This window comes from Antedon mediterranea, chromosome 7, assembly GCF_964355755.1.
Source record: "Antedon mediterranea chromosome 7, ecAntMedi1.1, whole genome shotgun sequence".
Lineage (NCBI taxonomy): Eukaryota > Metazoa > Echinodermata > Crinoidea > Comatulida > Antedonidae > Antedon > Antedon mediterranea.
In genome coordinates, this window is record NC_092676.1 from 22,077,594 (window position 1) to 22,092,971 (window position 15,378).

Here is a 15,378-nt window from a genome sequence, read left to right on the forward strand (position 1 = left end):
GGTACTTATGATTTGAAGTTTCCTTACTGTAGCATTCCTTTTCATCAGTGAACAGTGGTTTCAATTACTAATCGTACCTGCACAATTACATTTCTCTGCATTTTGTTGATATAAATCATAAAAAATGAATGGCTGGCCTACCTTTCTATCTAACAGTTTCATGTAGTATGATGCTCCGTACATTTCTCTATCTTTCTTCACAAATGAATCTATGCAGCTAGAATTGAGAGGCAGATGTATATATAATATAATAATATGTACAATTTAGCTTTTTATTCTCCAAAAATAGTAATTAAAAGCACAGCCACTGTGGACAGAGTGCCATTTTGTGGCAGCTAGGCACTAAGGAACTTCTTACAGAAAATGAAAGAGTTTGTGTTTGGTAACATAGGGAATTAAACATTGAGACACTTGTCAGTGTAGAAAGCTTATAAACAAAATCCATACTTTGTTTTCATTATAATTAACTTATTTTATACATAACATCATTTTAATAAATCTATAAATAATAACAGTATAAATCATTATTTAAGTTTTTACAGAATTTTTGAAAATATTCTTAGTTATTTATTATTTGCTTTTATTTTTATTGCCAATATTTATTATTTTTCAAGGATGCTTGTGCCATGCACCGATCTTACAATATGCATCCTCCATGTATTAGTTGTAGTGGAATGTGGAAATAAATTGAATTGAATTGAATTATTACCCTTTCCAAACATGAGCTCTAAATTCATGAGGGATTCCTTGCCGTACAAGTGACTTCAGTTCAGGCTTAAAACAGAAATAAAAATAAAAATAGAAATAGAAACAGAATATTAGGACACACTTTGTAGGAATTGGGTACTGGCATTCTTTGTCTCTGGCCCAGAATATGTACAACATTTGTTGTACGTTATTGGTGTTTCTAAATCAATATACAAATTTAGATAATATGTTTGATAAATTGATATTTGACATGAGTAAACATAATTTATTATTAGACAGGTATGTATAATAAAATGATGGAATGAATTGTTTTCTGAGTTTTAAATAAAATGGGCAAGTTAAAAGGAAATGAAATTCTTTGAATTAAAGTCTATTTGAGAAGGAGTTTGAACACTCTCTCAACGTTATACTAGTTTATACTAGAATCACACAATCTTTTTCATACAGAAGGGTGAAAAACTGTGACAGCATAATTGCCGTAATTTGACAAGAGCCCATAAAGCTCTATCAAACTTTATATGATGTCACATCACTACCATACTTGGACACCGTAATTTGACAAGAGCCCATAAAGCTCTATCAAACTTTATATGATGTCACATCACTACCATACTTGGACACATCACACTTTTTTGTCAAACTAGTTTGATAGTGTTTACAGAGCTTAAGAATTCAGCATTAATTTCCTTAAGCATGTTTCCCAAGAAATGATGTAAATGTAAGTGCAACACGATCAAGTTGACTAATGAAAAGTGACAGTTTGTATCCATTGCTTGGGACTGGTCAAATTATTTGCATTGCACTTACGTTCTTGTGTTGCGTCCTAGTAGGAACCAAGCTTTAAGGCAAAGAATGACTTTCTAAATGTTACATTATGTACTGAACGTGGTGACATGGTGTGTAGAATTGAAATATACTTACTGTTTTTATAAGATCTCTATCTCCTCGGTTTACAAAATAATTTTCCCATTTCACAGACAATGATATTTCCATATCTCTCATCTTTGCCTGCAGATAAAAATATATTTTTATAACTTCAGAAATTACTCTCTAAAATTGTAATGGACATACTTTCAATATGAACACTGTAATTTACTGCACTGCAAAAGCAAAACATGTAAGTTTGCCAAAACTTCATAAGAAAGAAATACCAAGGAAAATTGCTTACTGATATTTCATCTGATCTTCTTTGGAATTGAGCAGCTCTTGATGCTAAGGTATCATCCATATCATCACCTGCAGTAACACTAAACCCATACTGGTCATATTCCTCAAATCTACACAAAATACAGGTAAAGGTAAACAAGTTAGATCACAAAGAAATTGATTAATACAACTGTAGTAATACTAGAGTAATTCATTTAACACCTACTGTACAGTAACACTGCCTCTCTGTACAGTACTTTACCTAGTAGGTTCAGTCCTTGCACTCTCCACTGCAGTTGATGAATCACTAGCAATGGCATCTTCCAACAGCCGAGAAATTAGATCATCAGCTTGTACACCATCTAATGCAACAAAACAAAACTTATTCTACTGTTTAATTAGGTAAAAGCAGTATAACTTGGTAAAACATGCAATGCACAGTGCAATTTACAGTGTACCATTGTCGGATTGTCAAAACAGGCATTCCAGTCGAACAATTTACAGTACCTAATTCTGTCAATGTCTTCTTTGCCCGATTTATAAAGCACACTATTATTATCAATAAAACACCATTCCATTAAGCAGAACTTTATTCTTAAAGAATAAAGTTCTGCAATATTGTCTGAACAAGATGTGGTTTAATGATCAGTTTTTATATTCAATCCAGCCATAATCAAATGAATTAATGAAGGAAAAGCCACATGACAAGAAGAAGTGATTTAACATACCTCTTTGAGGAGCTTTTAACTCCTTTAGTAGAAGTAAATATTTGCTGTTAATTCTGCAGTAGCTTGCCTCCATTTCAGTATTTTGGCTTAAAATAAAACATGTAATACATACTTAAGTTTCTTTCATATTACAACAAATTGTTGTAATTTTTTACCCATCTCATTTCACTGATTTAGAGTTATTGGTACTTTTACAGTTTGTCGCAGTAAAAGGCAAATTTTAAAATTGCACACCTTCATCGATAAAATGTGTCTCGACTAATAGGGTTCTCCCTAAACTTCGTCCTCTTACAGTAATTATAATGATTTCTGGTTCCAGTAGTTAAAAGGCTTTAACCCAGTCACTACCAACTTCGCATTTATGCGAATAGGACGCCACCACTCTCAGTGCCAATTTTGCATAAATGTGAATAGGAAATACTATATTGTTTAAATTAAACAAATACTGTTGAAATCATTAACTTCCTTAATTATTGAATAGGGAATTTCAATAAATATTTTCTGCAATGTTCACCCCAATTAATTCAGTTATTGCCTTATAAATGACTCACAATATCAACTCATGTCCACAATTTCAGTCTGAAAATGGTGTTAAAAGTAATCATATATTACCATGGCCGATGAAATGGCAAAATAAATGCACAGTGTACAATATATTACTTTAGGTTACAATAGTTAGTAGTAACCTAGATAGAATTCCAAGATAACTATTCACAGGGACAACTACCACCTATACAACCGTGGAATCAATTACGTCCTGGACAACTACCCTTTTGGGACAATTACAGTGATCCAGAGAGTCCATCTAGATCTGACAGTTGAAATAAAAGTCAGCCTACACTAGAAAACTTACCCAATCAATGCCTTCTCCCTGATGCCATCGTTGGTACGTAGTTGATTTAATTCAAGGATTTCTTTGTTTAAAAACTTGTTTTGTGTTTCATATGCTTGTAATGAGTCCTAAAAGATGTAAAATGATTTACATAATCAATTAATCCACAGTTGTTGATTTTTCAAATTTTTTTATGAGTATGAACTTAGTCTTGAGGAGAATCCTGCATCACAAATACATACTACTCCTTATTAAGAATCAGTTGCCAAAATCACAATTGATGCTTTAAAGAAAAGAATTATCATTTAGTATATACCCTAAAGGTGGTATTTCAACACAAAACTGAAAGCATCTCAACTCAAAAGCCCAGAACATTTAAACATAACTTGTACACACTGGTTCCATGTTCCTATGAATCGTCATGCACACGGTATTCGTATAAACCACAATTAGTTGTAATCACTTCCATGTCGAAATAAGCACTTACACACTAAATTGGTTTAATAATTTGAACAAAGTGTTGAAGGTAATTTGATAAAATGCTGATAATAATTTACTTTTAGTTTATCAACTTCCTTAATGTCAACAATTGTCTTTGGGAGAGAAGTGCCAGTTGAAGTTGAATTACCGCATGTGGTATCACTTGTTAAATCATACCCATTTGCCTGGTCACCTGACTGATTACAATCTACTATAGCGCCATGAGGAGCTGGTCTCATAGGCTCAGCTGGAGTGCGATTTTCAAGTTCATACACCTTTTAAAAAGATAATAATATATTATTAAGAAGTATTATGTTTCTACATTTATGATTGAACCTTTCAATAAGCTGTGTTTGTAGCTTTAATAAAGATATTCACTTTTAGGGGAAAATAAATGGTTACATAAACCAGAATCCTATTGTCTTCCAGACAATGAACTTCCAGTTGACTATTTTTTCTTTTAAATTACAGTTTATGTATAGGTAAATAATGTTTTTTTAATCCAACTTTTGGTCAAAGTAAATTATAATTACAGTATTTTGTGACATTAAAATGTAAAATGGTCTATTTAATTTTTTTTTTATTTACAGGTTTTTGTTTTTTTTTAAACATATTTTATTTTTTTTTAAATTAAGCATTTCATTGTCAACTACAAACAATGATCATTCTATCATAAAGCTTAGTTCCTATTGGAACGCAACGCAAGGACATAACCGCAACACAAGCAAGTTGACCAATGATAATCCATCGCTTGTGATTGGTCAAATTAGTTGCGTTGTGCTTACGCCCTTGCATTGTGTTTTAGTGGCAACAAGGTTTGGGAAGAAAAAATAGACCTACTCTTGATGTTAGGTTCATAACTATCTCATCTTTTGCCATTATAAGTTCTTTAAACATGTTTACTTGTTCCTTTAACCCCATCACTTCTACTTCACAGGATCTTTAAAGAAAAACGAAAGTGCCCCTTTAATAAGGGTGTCTCCAAAAAAGGGATTCTACTGTATAAAAAAGGTAATAAAAATCCTATAAAAACACAAAAGAACAAAATTAGTATAATAGCATTTTACCTAAATATTTATACGAATGAATTATCCACAAATAAAATCTATTCCAATTAATCAAACTCAATCAATCAATCATTATCTTTGCTAGTTACTATACTAACTATTAGTACTGGGACCCAGAAAGAAGTTAAGCACAGGTTTAGGTTTAGATGCAGAAAAAAAATATATATATTTAGAATATAATTATGTAGATTAACTTAACTATAAAAATGAAATATAATTCTTTTTATTTACATGATTCTGAATTCATTGCTGTCTACAAGACAGTATAGGACTGTAAAGAACACATACCTAAATTGTTCTTTAATAGATTCTCTGTCACCCTGTAGTTCCCGTAGTAACTGTTCTAATTGCACAAGTTGCTTATTTTTCCGCTGTAGTATGAGTAACTTTTCTTGGTCTGTTTTACACTCTAGAAATTGAAGACTGAAAAAAAAATAAATCAAAAACATTTTGGTTAAATTTGGCAAATCAACATTACGTCAGCTTAAGCTGCATTTGCCTATAGTAAATACAGTAATATTGGACAATCTCAAATTCACTCAAAATAATTGCAAAAGAGCGCTATAATATACTATAGAAATTGATTGAGGTAATACAAGTCCAGTGGTTGAGTGATTTAGGCAGGGGCCTCACAAACCAAAGACATACAACTGACACAGCTACGGCTCTCCTCGACCATAGTTCTGGTGGTAGAACAAGTCTTCTTAGATAAGTGATTACTAGTTTCCAAGTGCATCTTTTGGAAGATTAGAGGTTTCCTAGTGCACTGGTCCATCTCAGCCCCTGTTGATCATATTAATGTGGCTGCCATGGATCTGTAAAGGGTCTAGTTCCATGATAATTGTGAGAAATCAAATTACGACAATAAACATAAAGTGAACTAGAGGGTACTCCGAGAGTACAAACCTCCGCCTACTGTAAAATTTCCCCTACATAAAATTCCCCCTGAATATATTTTTTTAAACATTTTTTTTATTAGTTCTAAGTGTAAATAGGCTAACTGCACACGACAAAGTTGTGGATGACAGTATGGTGTAATGGTTATATATCCAGCCTCTCACAGTTGAGATCACTGGTTCAAGTCCCACTGAGGTTTTTTTTTAAATTATATTTTTATTTCTTTTTTTTTTGTGGACCTTGATCTTTTACCCTGAACCTTCCAAATTTAACCACAATTATATGATAAGTCATTGATCATTGTGGCTAAGTTTGGTGAGAATCGGATAAAAAACTGTGTTCTCCAGGCAGTAAAATAGTTTTTTGTTAGTTGTGACCTTTACCTATGACCTTTTCCCCTCAAATTTGAACTCGTCCGAGCTTTTGGGGCATAGATCATTGTGGCCAAATTTGGTGACAATCGGATAAAAAGTGTGGCCTCCAAGCTGTTCACAGACAGACAGACACACACACAAACATACAGGAGTGAAAATATAACCTCCTTGGCGGAGGTAATAATTATCCAGTGTGCTTGTGAAACTCAAAATGAACTAGCACGGTTGACTAGTCACTAATACTAAAAAACTAGCCCTGACCTGGTAGCCTTCTCTAGGTTTGCAGCAGTGAGCTGTTGATGGAGCAGTGTGATCATCTCTTGTTTTGCCTTTGATTCATTCTCCATTGCTTCACTCTCCTCTGCCAATGAACTTATTTGATGTTGTAACTAAGAAACAAAACATTAGAATAAAATTATATAGTGTAAACAAAAAACATTTTCATTTCGTTTGTTTCTTATTTCAAATTACTTTACTCTGAAAAATAAAATGTTGTTCTTTACCTGTTGACATTTTGAACATGTGCTATCTGAACAAACATTACTGGATGTTAAAGAATTGCTTTTGGAAATCGGTGGAGTTTTTCTAAATTTAACAAGAAAATATCATTTTCAGAGGTCTATGACATTAGTGTAATATCATATTACAAAAGCAGTGACATATACATTTCAATGCATCTTTAGTGAATTCGAGAAAGAGTATAACAACATGTGCTACAGTATATCAAAGACACAACAAGAAAAGATACCAGAAGCTGTTTCTTTCTTTACCATGGGAAATGTCAAACAAGACTTTAATCAAATACATTTGGAGGTGGGATTTTCCCTCCTTTGAAGCTGTAGGTAAAGTTACAGTACAGTTAAGATAAATACTTGATCACGTACAAAATATATATATATCTTTGTCTCATGTGTTTATATTATATAATTATATCTAATATACTAACTTTCTAAACGTTGACATAAATCCTTCCTTAGGCTTGGCTTTTTCAGTTGTTGCTGGTTCTACATCAGCTGAATTCTGGTAATCTTCAGCTCCTGATGACCCCCGCTTGTTGGTCACTACTCCCTCCATGCCACCAGATGACCTCTTTCTTGAAGGTAAGCTAGCATAGGCAAAAACATATATATTTCTATTGTATACACATTTTTAAAATTAAAACCACAAACTTGTATACACATTTTTATAATTAAAACCACAAACAATAACATACTGTAATATCGTAAACAATGCTTGTTCCAGTTACACTTATAGAGTAACTAAATCTTAACAGCAAAGACCATTGAATTAAATTTAGAAGTTATCAGATTATTGAAATGAATAATAGATTAAAATGTCAAATAAAATTGAACTTTTAGCCACTTCAAAACACTTCTGACAGGCTAAAAATATACCACATTGAACGTGATAAGAAATTCAAACAACACGTAAAACATACCGTATCTGATATCATTAATTAAAGTACCTTATTTGTGCCAGACTTTTGAGGTTGCTAAAAGCAGAGTTGAACATGCTAGCAGTCTGATTAGATTGAGTGGCAGACTCTCCTACTGAATGTTTTGGTGCCTCAAGTGGGTTCAAAATTTGAGAGTAAACTATTAAACAAGTAACAAATAATGTCCATTGACTTTTTATCTTTCATATGATATTAATGATAACAATGGTGATTATGTAGAAAAAGAAATTATTTTGGAGATAACTAAGAGGATGATAATATATATGACGTTGACGATGATGATCAAGACGATGATGATGATGACGATGTTGAAGATAAAGATAATGATGATGGTGATCTTGTTGATAGTGATACTACTGATGATACTGATGATGATGATGATGAGGTGATAAGTTGATAGTGATGATAATTTTGTTGAAGATACTCATGATAAATAATAATAATCTTGATGGTGACACTGATCATGATACAGATGATAATGTTAATATGATTGCAATGTGATGATGACTGTGATGATTAAAACAATGAATTCTATGGTAATGATAACTAAATTGGTCACCTGGACTTTGTTTTGATCCAACCTGAATTGCCTGTTTTGATCTTTGTGTGCTCACTAGTCCAGTAGTAGAGTACTAAATAAATACAACAACATAGTGTAGTGCATTAACAAAATCTATTCGGCATGATACTAGCCCTGTAAGTAGGAATGATCGGTTCAAATCCCATCAGAGCCGTTTTTTTCAGAAATAATTTTGAATAGCATACCTCCTCCCCCCCCCCCCCACATTTCAATGAATAAAAAACACACCTAAAAAAAAGGGAAATTTTATTCAATTAACCTGCTGTTTCCATTTTGAATTACTGTCGAAAGGTAGACCTTTAAAAACAGCAGCGCAATCAGATCAGTTGAAAATAATAGACAAATAATAGATGCCAGAAATTTAATATCAATGTAATATAAAGTATTGAATGTACCTTTTCATTCTGGTTTTTTCTAGAACGTGCAAAGCAGGTCTGCAGTAAGCTGTACTGCCTACGCTTCTCCTAAATATAAAAAAAAAAAAATATTAAAAATCAACAAAACAACTCGCAGTAAATTCCAGTTCATACATATTTTTACAGCTTGTTTCATTTCCAAGGGCCACCAATAGCAACATAAATCCACCACTCACATGATGGTATTAAAATATACAAGATTCAAACAATGCGTGCAGAAATTCTGCAAACGACCCAGTTTGACCTGTGCACAAAACTAATTTTCTTATTACATATAACATACAACTCATTGTTTGTCTCCATTTGCAATAAATCCCTATGCATTCCTCTTACTCCTCAACACCTTTAAAGGTTCTTGCCAAACTGAGGTATGACTAGAGGTATGACACACCATGTGTGCCAAAATGTTTTCTTTATTACCAAATTAAACTGAATCACCTTACAGAACATAGACTATAGGTTTTGATGAAGAATTTTACACAGTACAGTAGAATGTAGAATATAAAAACTATTTTTTTAATCAGAGTGCGCTTACCCATCACAGTGGAGATAATTATTTAGAAAATCAATTTTTATTATTACCATATGGTGAGTGATTTTAATTGTTCTTTGACGCAAATTCATCATAAATATGACTGAATTATTTAATTTTTAATGTAAGTGTTGGCAAAGCTCCCATAAACAATTTATCAAGAACACGTAGCAATAATTGAATAATTGGAACTTATTCAAAATGAATTTAATTCAAATGAATCAGAATTATTAAATTATAAACCATATACATCCTGTTAGCACAAATTATATTTAAAGTTTGGTTTCCAGTAAAAGTACAATGCATTATTTTTGCTATCAAAAGAATAGCAACCATCAATTTTTTTCAGTTTTCCTTACTTAATATCTACAGCCATAAGACATACAAGTAAAGTGAAACCAGGAAATTCACTCATCCCTGGTAAAACACACTAAAAGTATAGTTTAAAATATTGGTATATTGTTTAATATTATCAATAAGAAGTGTTTATAATTATGAAAGATAGTACTGTTTAAAATGCGTTTATTTCTTCTCCAAAAACAATTAACAGAGGTTTAGAAACCCATCCTCCTTTGAAAGATTTAAAAAAGGAAAATGGTTTAATAAATCTACAAAAACTTTTCTGGGAGAGGATACCATTCAGCCCAGCTGTTGTTAACATCCTGGATCTGTTCTTACAGTTTGCTATGAAAACATATTTGTTTAATTAAAGCCCCATTCCCTACGTTTTTTAGATCTAATTTAAGATCACAAACTATATTTAATGTAAAAATAATACTATATGGTCCTATTGCGATAACTTTTTTCGTCTTTAAAGGGGGGTTCCGGGTTTAAAATGAATAGTAAAAAATGTAAAATATATTTGTTTGTCTCTTGAACGGTAAAAGTTTCAATTTATATAAGCGCCCAGTGAAGCAGAACGAAGGCTGTGAAATGAGGCCAGATTACAAGTGCAGCTACGGCAATATGACACTGTGTTACAGAATAGGAAATTCGTGAAATGGTCAATCTTCCGACGACTCGTTATCATTAACCATATCAATTACTTTTGTAAAATTATACTTATCTGATGTAATTTTAGTTGGTCTTCCCATTTATAAAGTCAATGTTCTATGAAAATTCATCAAAACAGTGAAAAATTAGATATGTTTGCACTTTACGTTTGCCGATTTTCGCACTGACTTAGGGAAAGCCTTCAAAATCAATGAAGCGTAACGTATACATTCCTGCTGAGAGCGAGGAGAGCGAGACGACGATACACGTGCTCTATCTACCCATGCCTGGCATCGTCACGTGATAAGCAGATACAGTATACAATACCAAACTGGTCGGGTCGAGTATACCCCGTCTATAATTACAACATGAACGATGTACAGTATTTGATTGAAGGTCGACTCGACCTACCGCAATGGTATAGATAATATAGCTCGAATGAGAGAGTTGGAATATTTGTAAACATAAGTATTGCTAATTTTAAGAAGTGTAGCCTAGTAAAAGGCCTGGTAGTATCAATTCGCATAGGGTCTACTACACTAGCTAGCTCAATTTTTAACTGGGCCGGATCGGCTAGGTCTCCTTCCTACTACTGGTCTACTTGCTTGATGCAGTAGTATCCGCTTTTTTGGAGAGTAAACTAGGCCTATTTTAGGCCTACTTAGACGATCGGGACATCATACGTGCGGACGGCGAATGGCGATATTTACAGCCGATTTTGCAGAATGTTTTAGGTTTAGATTGTTTAGGAGTTTGGTTGATAGGATGGGTTTGGAATCCACTGAGTTTTGTTATTTATGGGCCAATCGTTTAGTAGTGGGCCAATCGTTTAGTAGTAGGCTAGCTAGGCCCATGATGGGCCCCAATGTTTTAGCGTTTTAATCTCTAGTCAGAATGGCTCTCACCCATGAAAAAAAAATGATTTAGGCTAGGCCTAGCCTAGTACGTGAAGCCGATAGTACGATCTGTACTATTCGAGGTATAAAAATAGTATATAATTTATGACTCCGTAATCTGTACTAAATTTTGTATTTTATTAAATGTCAAATAAATATATGCTACTACTGTTATTATTACACATTAGGCCTAGCTTAGAAAACCTACAAATAATGTATTTCACAATGATCGGGTGGTCGTCGTTTGACAGGGGAGATTGAAAAACACAACGTACATGACGTCGCGAGTTTGGAATCCACTGATGACGTGTTTTGTGAATATCTCATGAATATTAATGAGCTTCCCTAAGCTGCTGAAAAACAGACTTTCCATGAATTTACCCTAAAATGTATATGAAATTTTATTTTTTTATTTCTCGTTATTATTTCTTCATTCTGACATGTCTATATTTTTATAATATTTTTTATTTAATAAATAAACGATATTTAAAAGCAATTTTAAACCCAGAATCCCCCTTTAAACGGTTAAAAATGTGAAAAATACATCGATTCTAATAATTATAGCGGCCCGCTATAAATCCCAAAATGCATTACGCGCGGATTGATATTTTTGTTTTTCACCTGTAATTCGCCCACTTTTCGATCGATCGTGAAGCCAAAACAAATGGAAGACTCCTAACTTTTCAGCGAAAATACCGGGTTTTCCCCAATTTGTATCAACGGAGTCTGGCAAAAATAGAAAGACAATTAATGCAGCAACTATACAACGTCAGGCTAGGTATATAGCTAGCGTACGATGTTCGTACGTTATCGATGTTTACCAGCTAGGCCTACAAAACTAAGCCTAGCTAGGCTAGGCCTAAGACCGTCCACGAGAGGTCGATCGCCGCGAGCTACTTAGGTAGTGCATTGTTTCTCACTTTTTATCATAATTTACCATAAAACGTACATTTAAGACAAGGAATGACATGGTTTAATGTTTTTAAAGTGATATATATGTAGTATTTTCCAAAAAACGTCCAAAATTGCAGGGAAGGGGTCTTTAAATGACATTGTTATTAGACAATATCTATATAGATCCGCCCTTGAAAAAAGTTTTTTTCTCTGAAAAAAGTAGGCCTATCATACCACCAGATAGCAACCAGTCTTGCCTCTGTCTTAGGATGGATACAATTTCTAGGTAGACAACACTTTTTTAAAATACATGCACATTGGGCTAGTAGAAATTACCAGTTATCATGACTACGCAGAAAATAACAACTGCAAAAAAATGTTCTATTGATTTTACTAGCCCGCATGCCACTATTTGGTAGCCCACATAATGAAACTTGTTTACACTAACCTGAAGCTCCTGTAACCAATACATCATTGTGTGTCGGTCATTCGCCTGCAGATGATACTGTCGCCCATCAGAGCTGAACAAACCGAGGCATAAAAACAACAAATAGCATATAGTAGAAAACACCTTACTAGTGTTTCCTGCCAATAATCAAAAACTAATTTGTCATCAATTACACAAAGCATTAAAGAACACTTACTGTTGATTAAATTTAGGTTATTAATTCAAGATTGAAAATCTAAACATCCGATAGGAACATGCAATCAAAATAACATCGCTCTCCAGGCTTAATAATATTAATAGACTATCCAAACATTAAAATAAGTACAACTGGTGATGTTACAATTCCTGCACTGTGTATCAAACAACACTCACTGTAGTAAAGGAAATAACACTGTAAAAGAATATCTCTTCACAATGTTGATGTGTATCAGTGCATTGTTATTCAAAATTCATTTTTTTTGCTACAAAATCTAGAGATTAAAGAACAAAGGCATTTTTTAGGCTTCATTTCACATATTATACAAAATTCCCAAAGAAGAGGTATCAGAAAAATTAGCAAGTAAAGAACAGATTCAATTTAAAGTATAGTTTGCTATTATTATGGTTCCCTTTGTAAAAATATTCAATAAAAATCAGTGTTGGTGCCCACATTTTTCCCATGAAATACAACAATCAAATCTTTGTCTACGTTTAAAGCTACAGTATGTTAAAGATCTGTCTACACTATCAAACTAGTTTGACAAAATAAAGTGTTATTTGCCCAAATATAATAGTGATATGACCAAATATGGTAGTGATATGACATCATCGGGTCCATATATGGGCACATCAAAAGTTTTTGTCACATAAAGTTTAATAGTGTAGACAAAATAAAAACAAAGTGCTTAGTACTATCAATGACCTCACAGTAGGTACAATATTATTTTCCAGACAGATTACTAAACTACATTTGACTCTCTTTGTCTGTCCACTGTAACTTTCATTTTTCATAAATCAAGTTTATACAGTACTTTTATAATTTACTATTTTTTCAGACAATAGTTCATTTATCCCACAGCAATGTTATAATCATTATTTAAATCTCTGTCTATGCTATCATACTTTATGTGATGTGCCTATGGACATGATGGTGTCATATCACTACCATATTTAAGAATATCACTACCATTATTTGAGCACATCACACTTTTTTGTCAAACTAGTTGATAGTGTAGACAGAGCTTTAAAGAAACTTGCTAATCAGTAGGTGAAATTTTTTTTTATTTATTTATTTTTTTAAAGATTTTTTGTACGTTTATCACAATTTGTTATTGATGGTGCAGGAGGTAGAGAAGACAAGACTATAGCGGAGAGCTGAAGGATGAGCGCCCCCAGTCGGGATCTACAAACCCTGTCTTATAAAAATTATTTCTCACCTGATATCGAAGTTAAACTGTCCATTCTCCTGAGAGGCAACGTCATAGTTGAATGATGCTGTAGATATATCAATGTGCCTAAATAAAAATAATGAAAAAAAGAAAGTTCATTTCCCTCTAGCAGTATACACTCTTTGCTTTAATTAAAAGTATACTGTAGCTTTCACACAGTATAATTGCTAAACTGTACACATTCTTCGTAATATGACAATATACCACATTGATATTACAACAATATCACATTAAAACACCGGTTTTTGTCAGATCACCAAGTTAAGCAACGTTGGGCCAAGTAAGTAATTTAAAAGGAGACTTAGGAATACCAACCAATATGATTGGTCGAAGTGGGTGCATCACATCACAATATGAAAATATTAATTTGTGCGCAATGTATGCTGGGATTTATAGCGGGCGACTAAAATTATTATTATTAGAATCGACTTATTTTTTAACCGTTTAAAGATGAAAAAAAAATGTTACAATACTGTAGGTCTATAAAGTATTTATTTTTACATAAAATGTAGTGTGTGACCTTAAATTAGGTCAAAAAACGTAAATGTCTTTGTCAATGCTACTTCCCACTTTAAATAAGTACATGTACATATTAAGAACAAATTCGCAAAGTAATTCTCAGGTCGTTCTCAAACCCACAACCTCCAGATAACTAGCCTGTTATTTGCTTAGTACTTATATTTATTATTAATGTATATTATTATTCATAATAATATTTGAAAAAAACAGACTTACCCAAGTGGTAACAGATCCTGCTTGGTTCTGTAGTAATAGAGATGACAAGTACGTTGTTCAAAAACAAACCTTTAAATTATTAATAATAAATAAAAATAATGCTTATTATTATATTATTATACTATTATTATATTATAATAAGATGCACTGAAATCAGATATTGTACGTCATGATAAACACTGGAATACTGTAATGTAACAACTATTCTTATTGGTTAAAGACCCCTTCCCTGCAATTTTGGACGTTTTTTGGAAAATAATACATATATATCACTTTAAAAACATTAAACCATGTCATTCCTTGTCTTAAATGTACGTTTTATGGTAAATTATGATAAAAAGTGAGAAACAATGCACTACCTAAGTAGCTCGCGGCGATCGACCTCTCGTGGACGGTCTTAGGCCTAGCCTAGCTAGGCTTAGTTTTGTAGGCCTAGCTGGTAAACATCGGTAACGTACGAACATCGTACGCTAGCTATATACGTTGTCAGTTATTTGCTGCATTAATTGTCTTTCTATTTTTGCCAGACTCCGTTGATACAAATTGGGGAAAACCCGGTATTTTCGCTGAAAAGTTAGGAGTCTTCCATTTGTTTTGGCCTCACGATCGATCGAAAAGTGGGCGAATTACAGGTGAAAACAAAATATCAATCCGCGCGCAATGCATTTTGGGATTTATAGCGGGCCGCTATAATTATTAGAATCGGCTTATTTTTCACATTTTTAACCGTTTAAAGACGAAAAAAGTTATCGCAATAGGACCATATAGT

The 15,378-nt window shown here is 32.9% G+C and overlaps 1 protein-coding gene across 1 annotated transcript in view; it reads right to left on the minus strand.

Moving 5' to 3' along the window:
• The window catches only part of LOC140054318 (TBC1 domain family member 2B-like), a 29,382-nt gene that overhangs the window by 5,651 nt on the left and 8,353 nt on the right, over positions 1 to 15,378 (minus strand). The window contains exons 3-21 of the mRNA XM_072099258.1: positions 14,610 to 14,678; positions 13,863 to 13,940; positions 12,448 to 12,520; positions 8,664 to 8,732; positions 8,248 to 8,320; positions 7,698 to 7,827; positions 7,179 to 7,337; positions 6,736 to 6,817; positions 6,494 to 6,621; positions 5,250 to 5,384; positions 4,735 to 4,834; positions 3,972 to 4,169; positions 3,436 to 3,542; positions 2,583 to 2,668; positions 2,117 to 2,216; positions 1,877 to 1,985; positions 1,630 to 1,716; positions 710 to 774; positions 142 to 217 (exon numbers count right to left, since the gene is read on the minus strand). Of these exons, the coding sequence (XP_071955359.1) occupies positions 142 to 217; positions 710 to 774; positions 1,630 to 1,716; positions 1,877 to 1,985; positions 2,117 to 2,216; positions 2,583 to 2,668; positions 3,436 to 3,542; positions 3,972 to 4,169; positions 4,735 to 4,834; positions 5,250 to 5,384; positions 6,494 to 6,621; positions 6,736 to 6,817; positions 7,179 to 7,337; positions 7,698 to 7,827; positions 8,248 to 8,320; positions 8,664 to 8,732; positions 12,448 to 12,520; positions 13,863 to 13,940; positions 14,610 to 14,678 (1,924 nt within the window). The remainder of the gene's footprint in view (positions 1 to 141; positions 218 to 709; positions 775 to 1,629; positions 1,717 to 1,876; positions 1,986 to 2,116; positions 2,217 to 2,582; positions 2,669 to 3,435; positions 3,543 to 3,971; positions 4,170 to 4,734; positions 4,835 to 5,249; positions 5,385 to 6,493; positions 6,622 to 6,735; positions 6,818 to 7,178; positions 7,338 to 7,697; positions 7,828 to 8,247; positions 8,321 to 8,663; positions 8,733 to 12,447; positions 12,521 to 13,862; positions 13,941 to 14,609; positions 14,679 to 15,378) is intronic.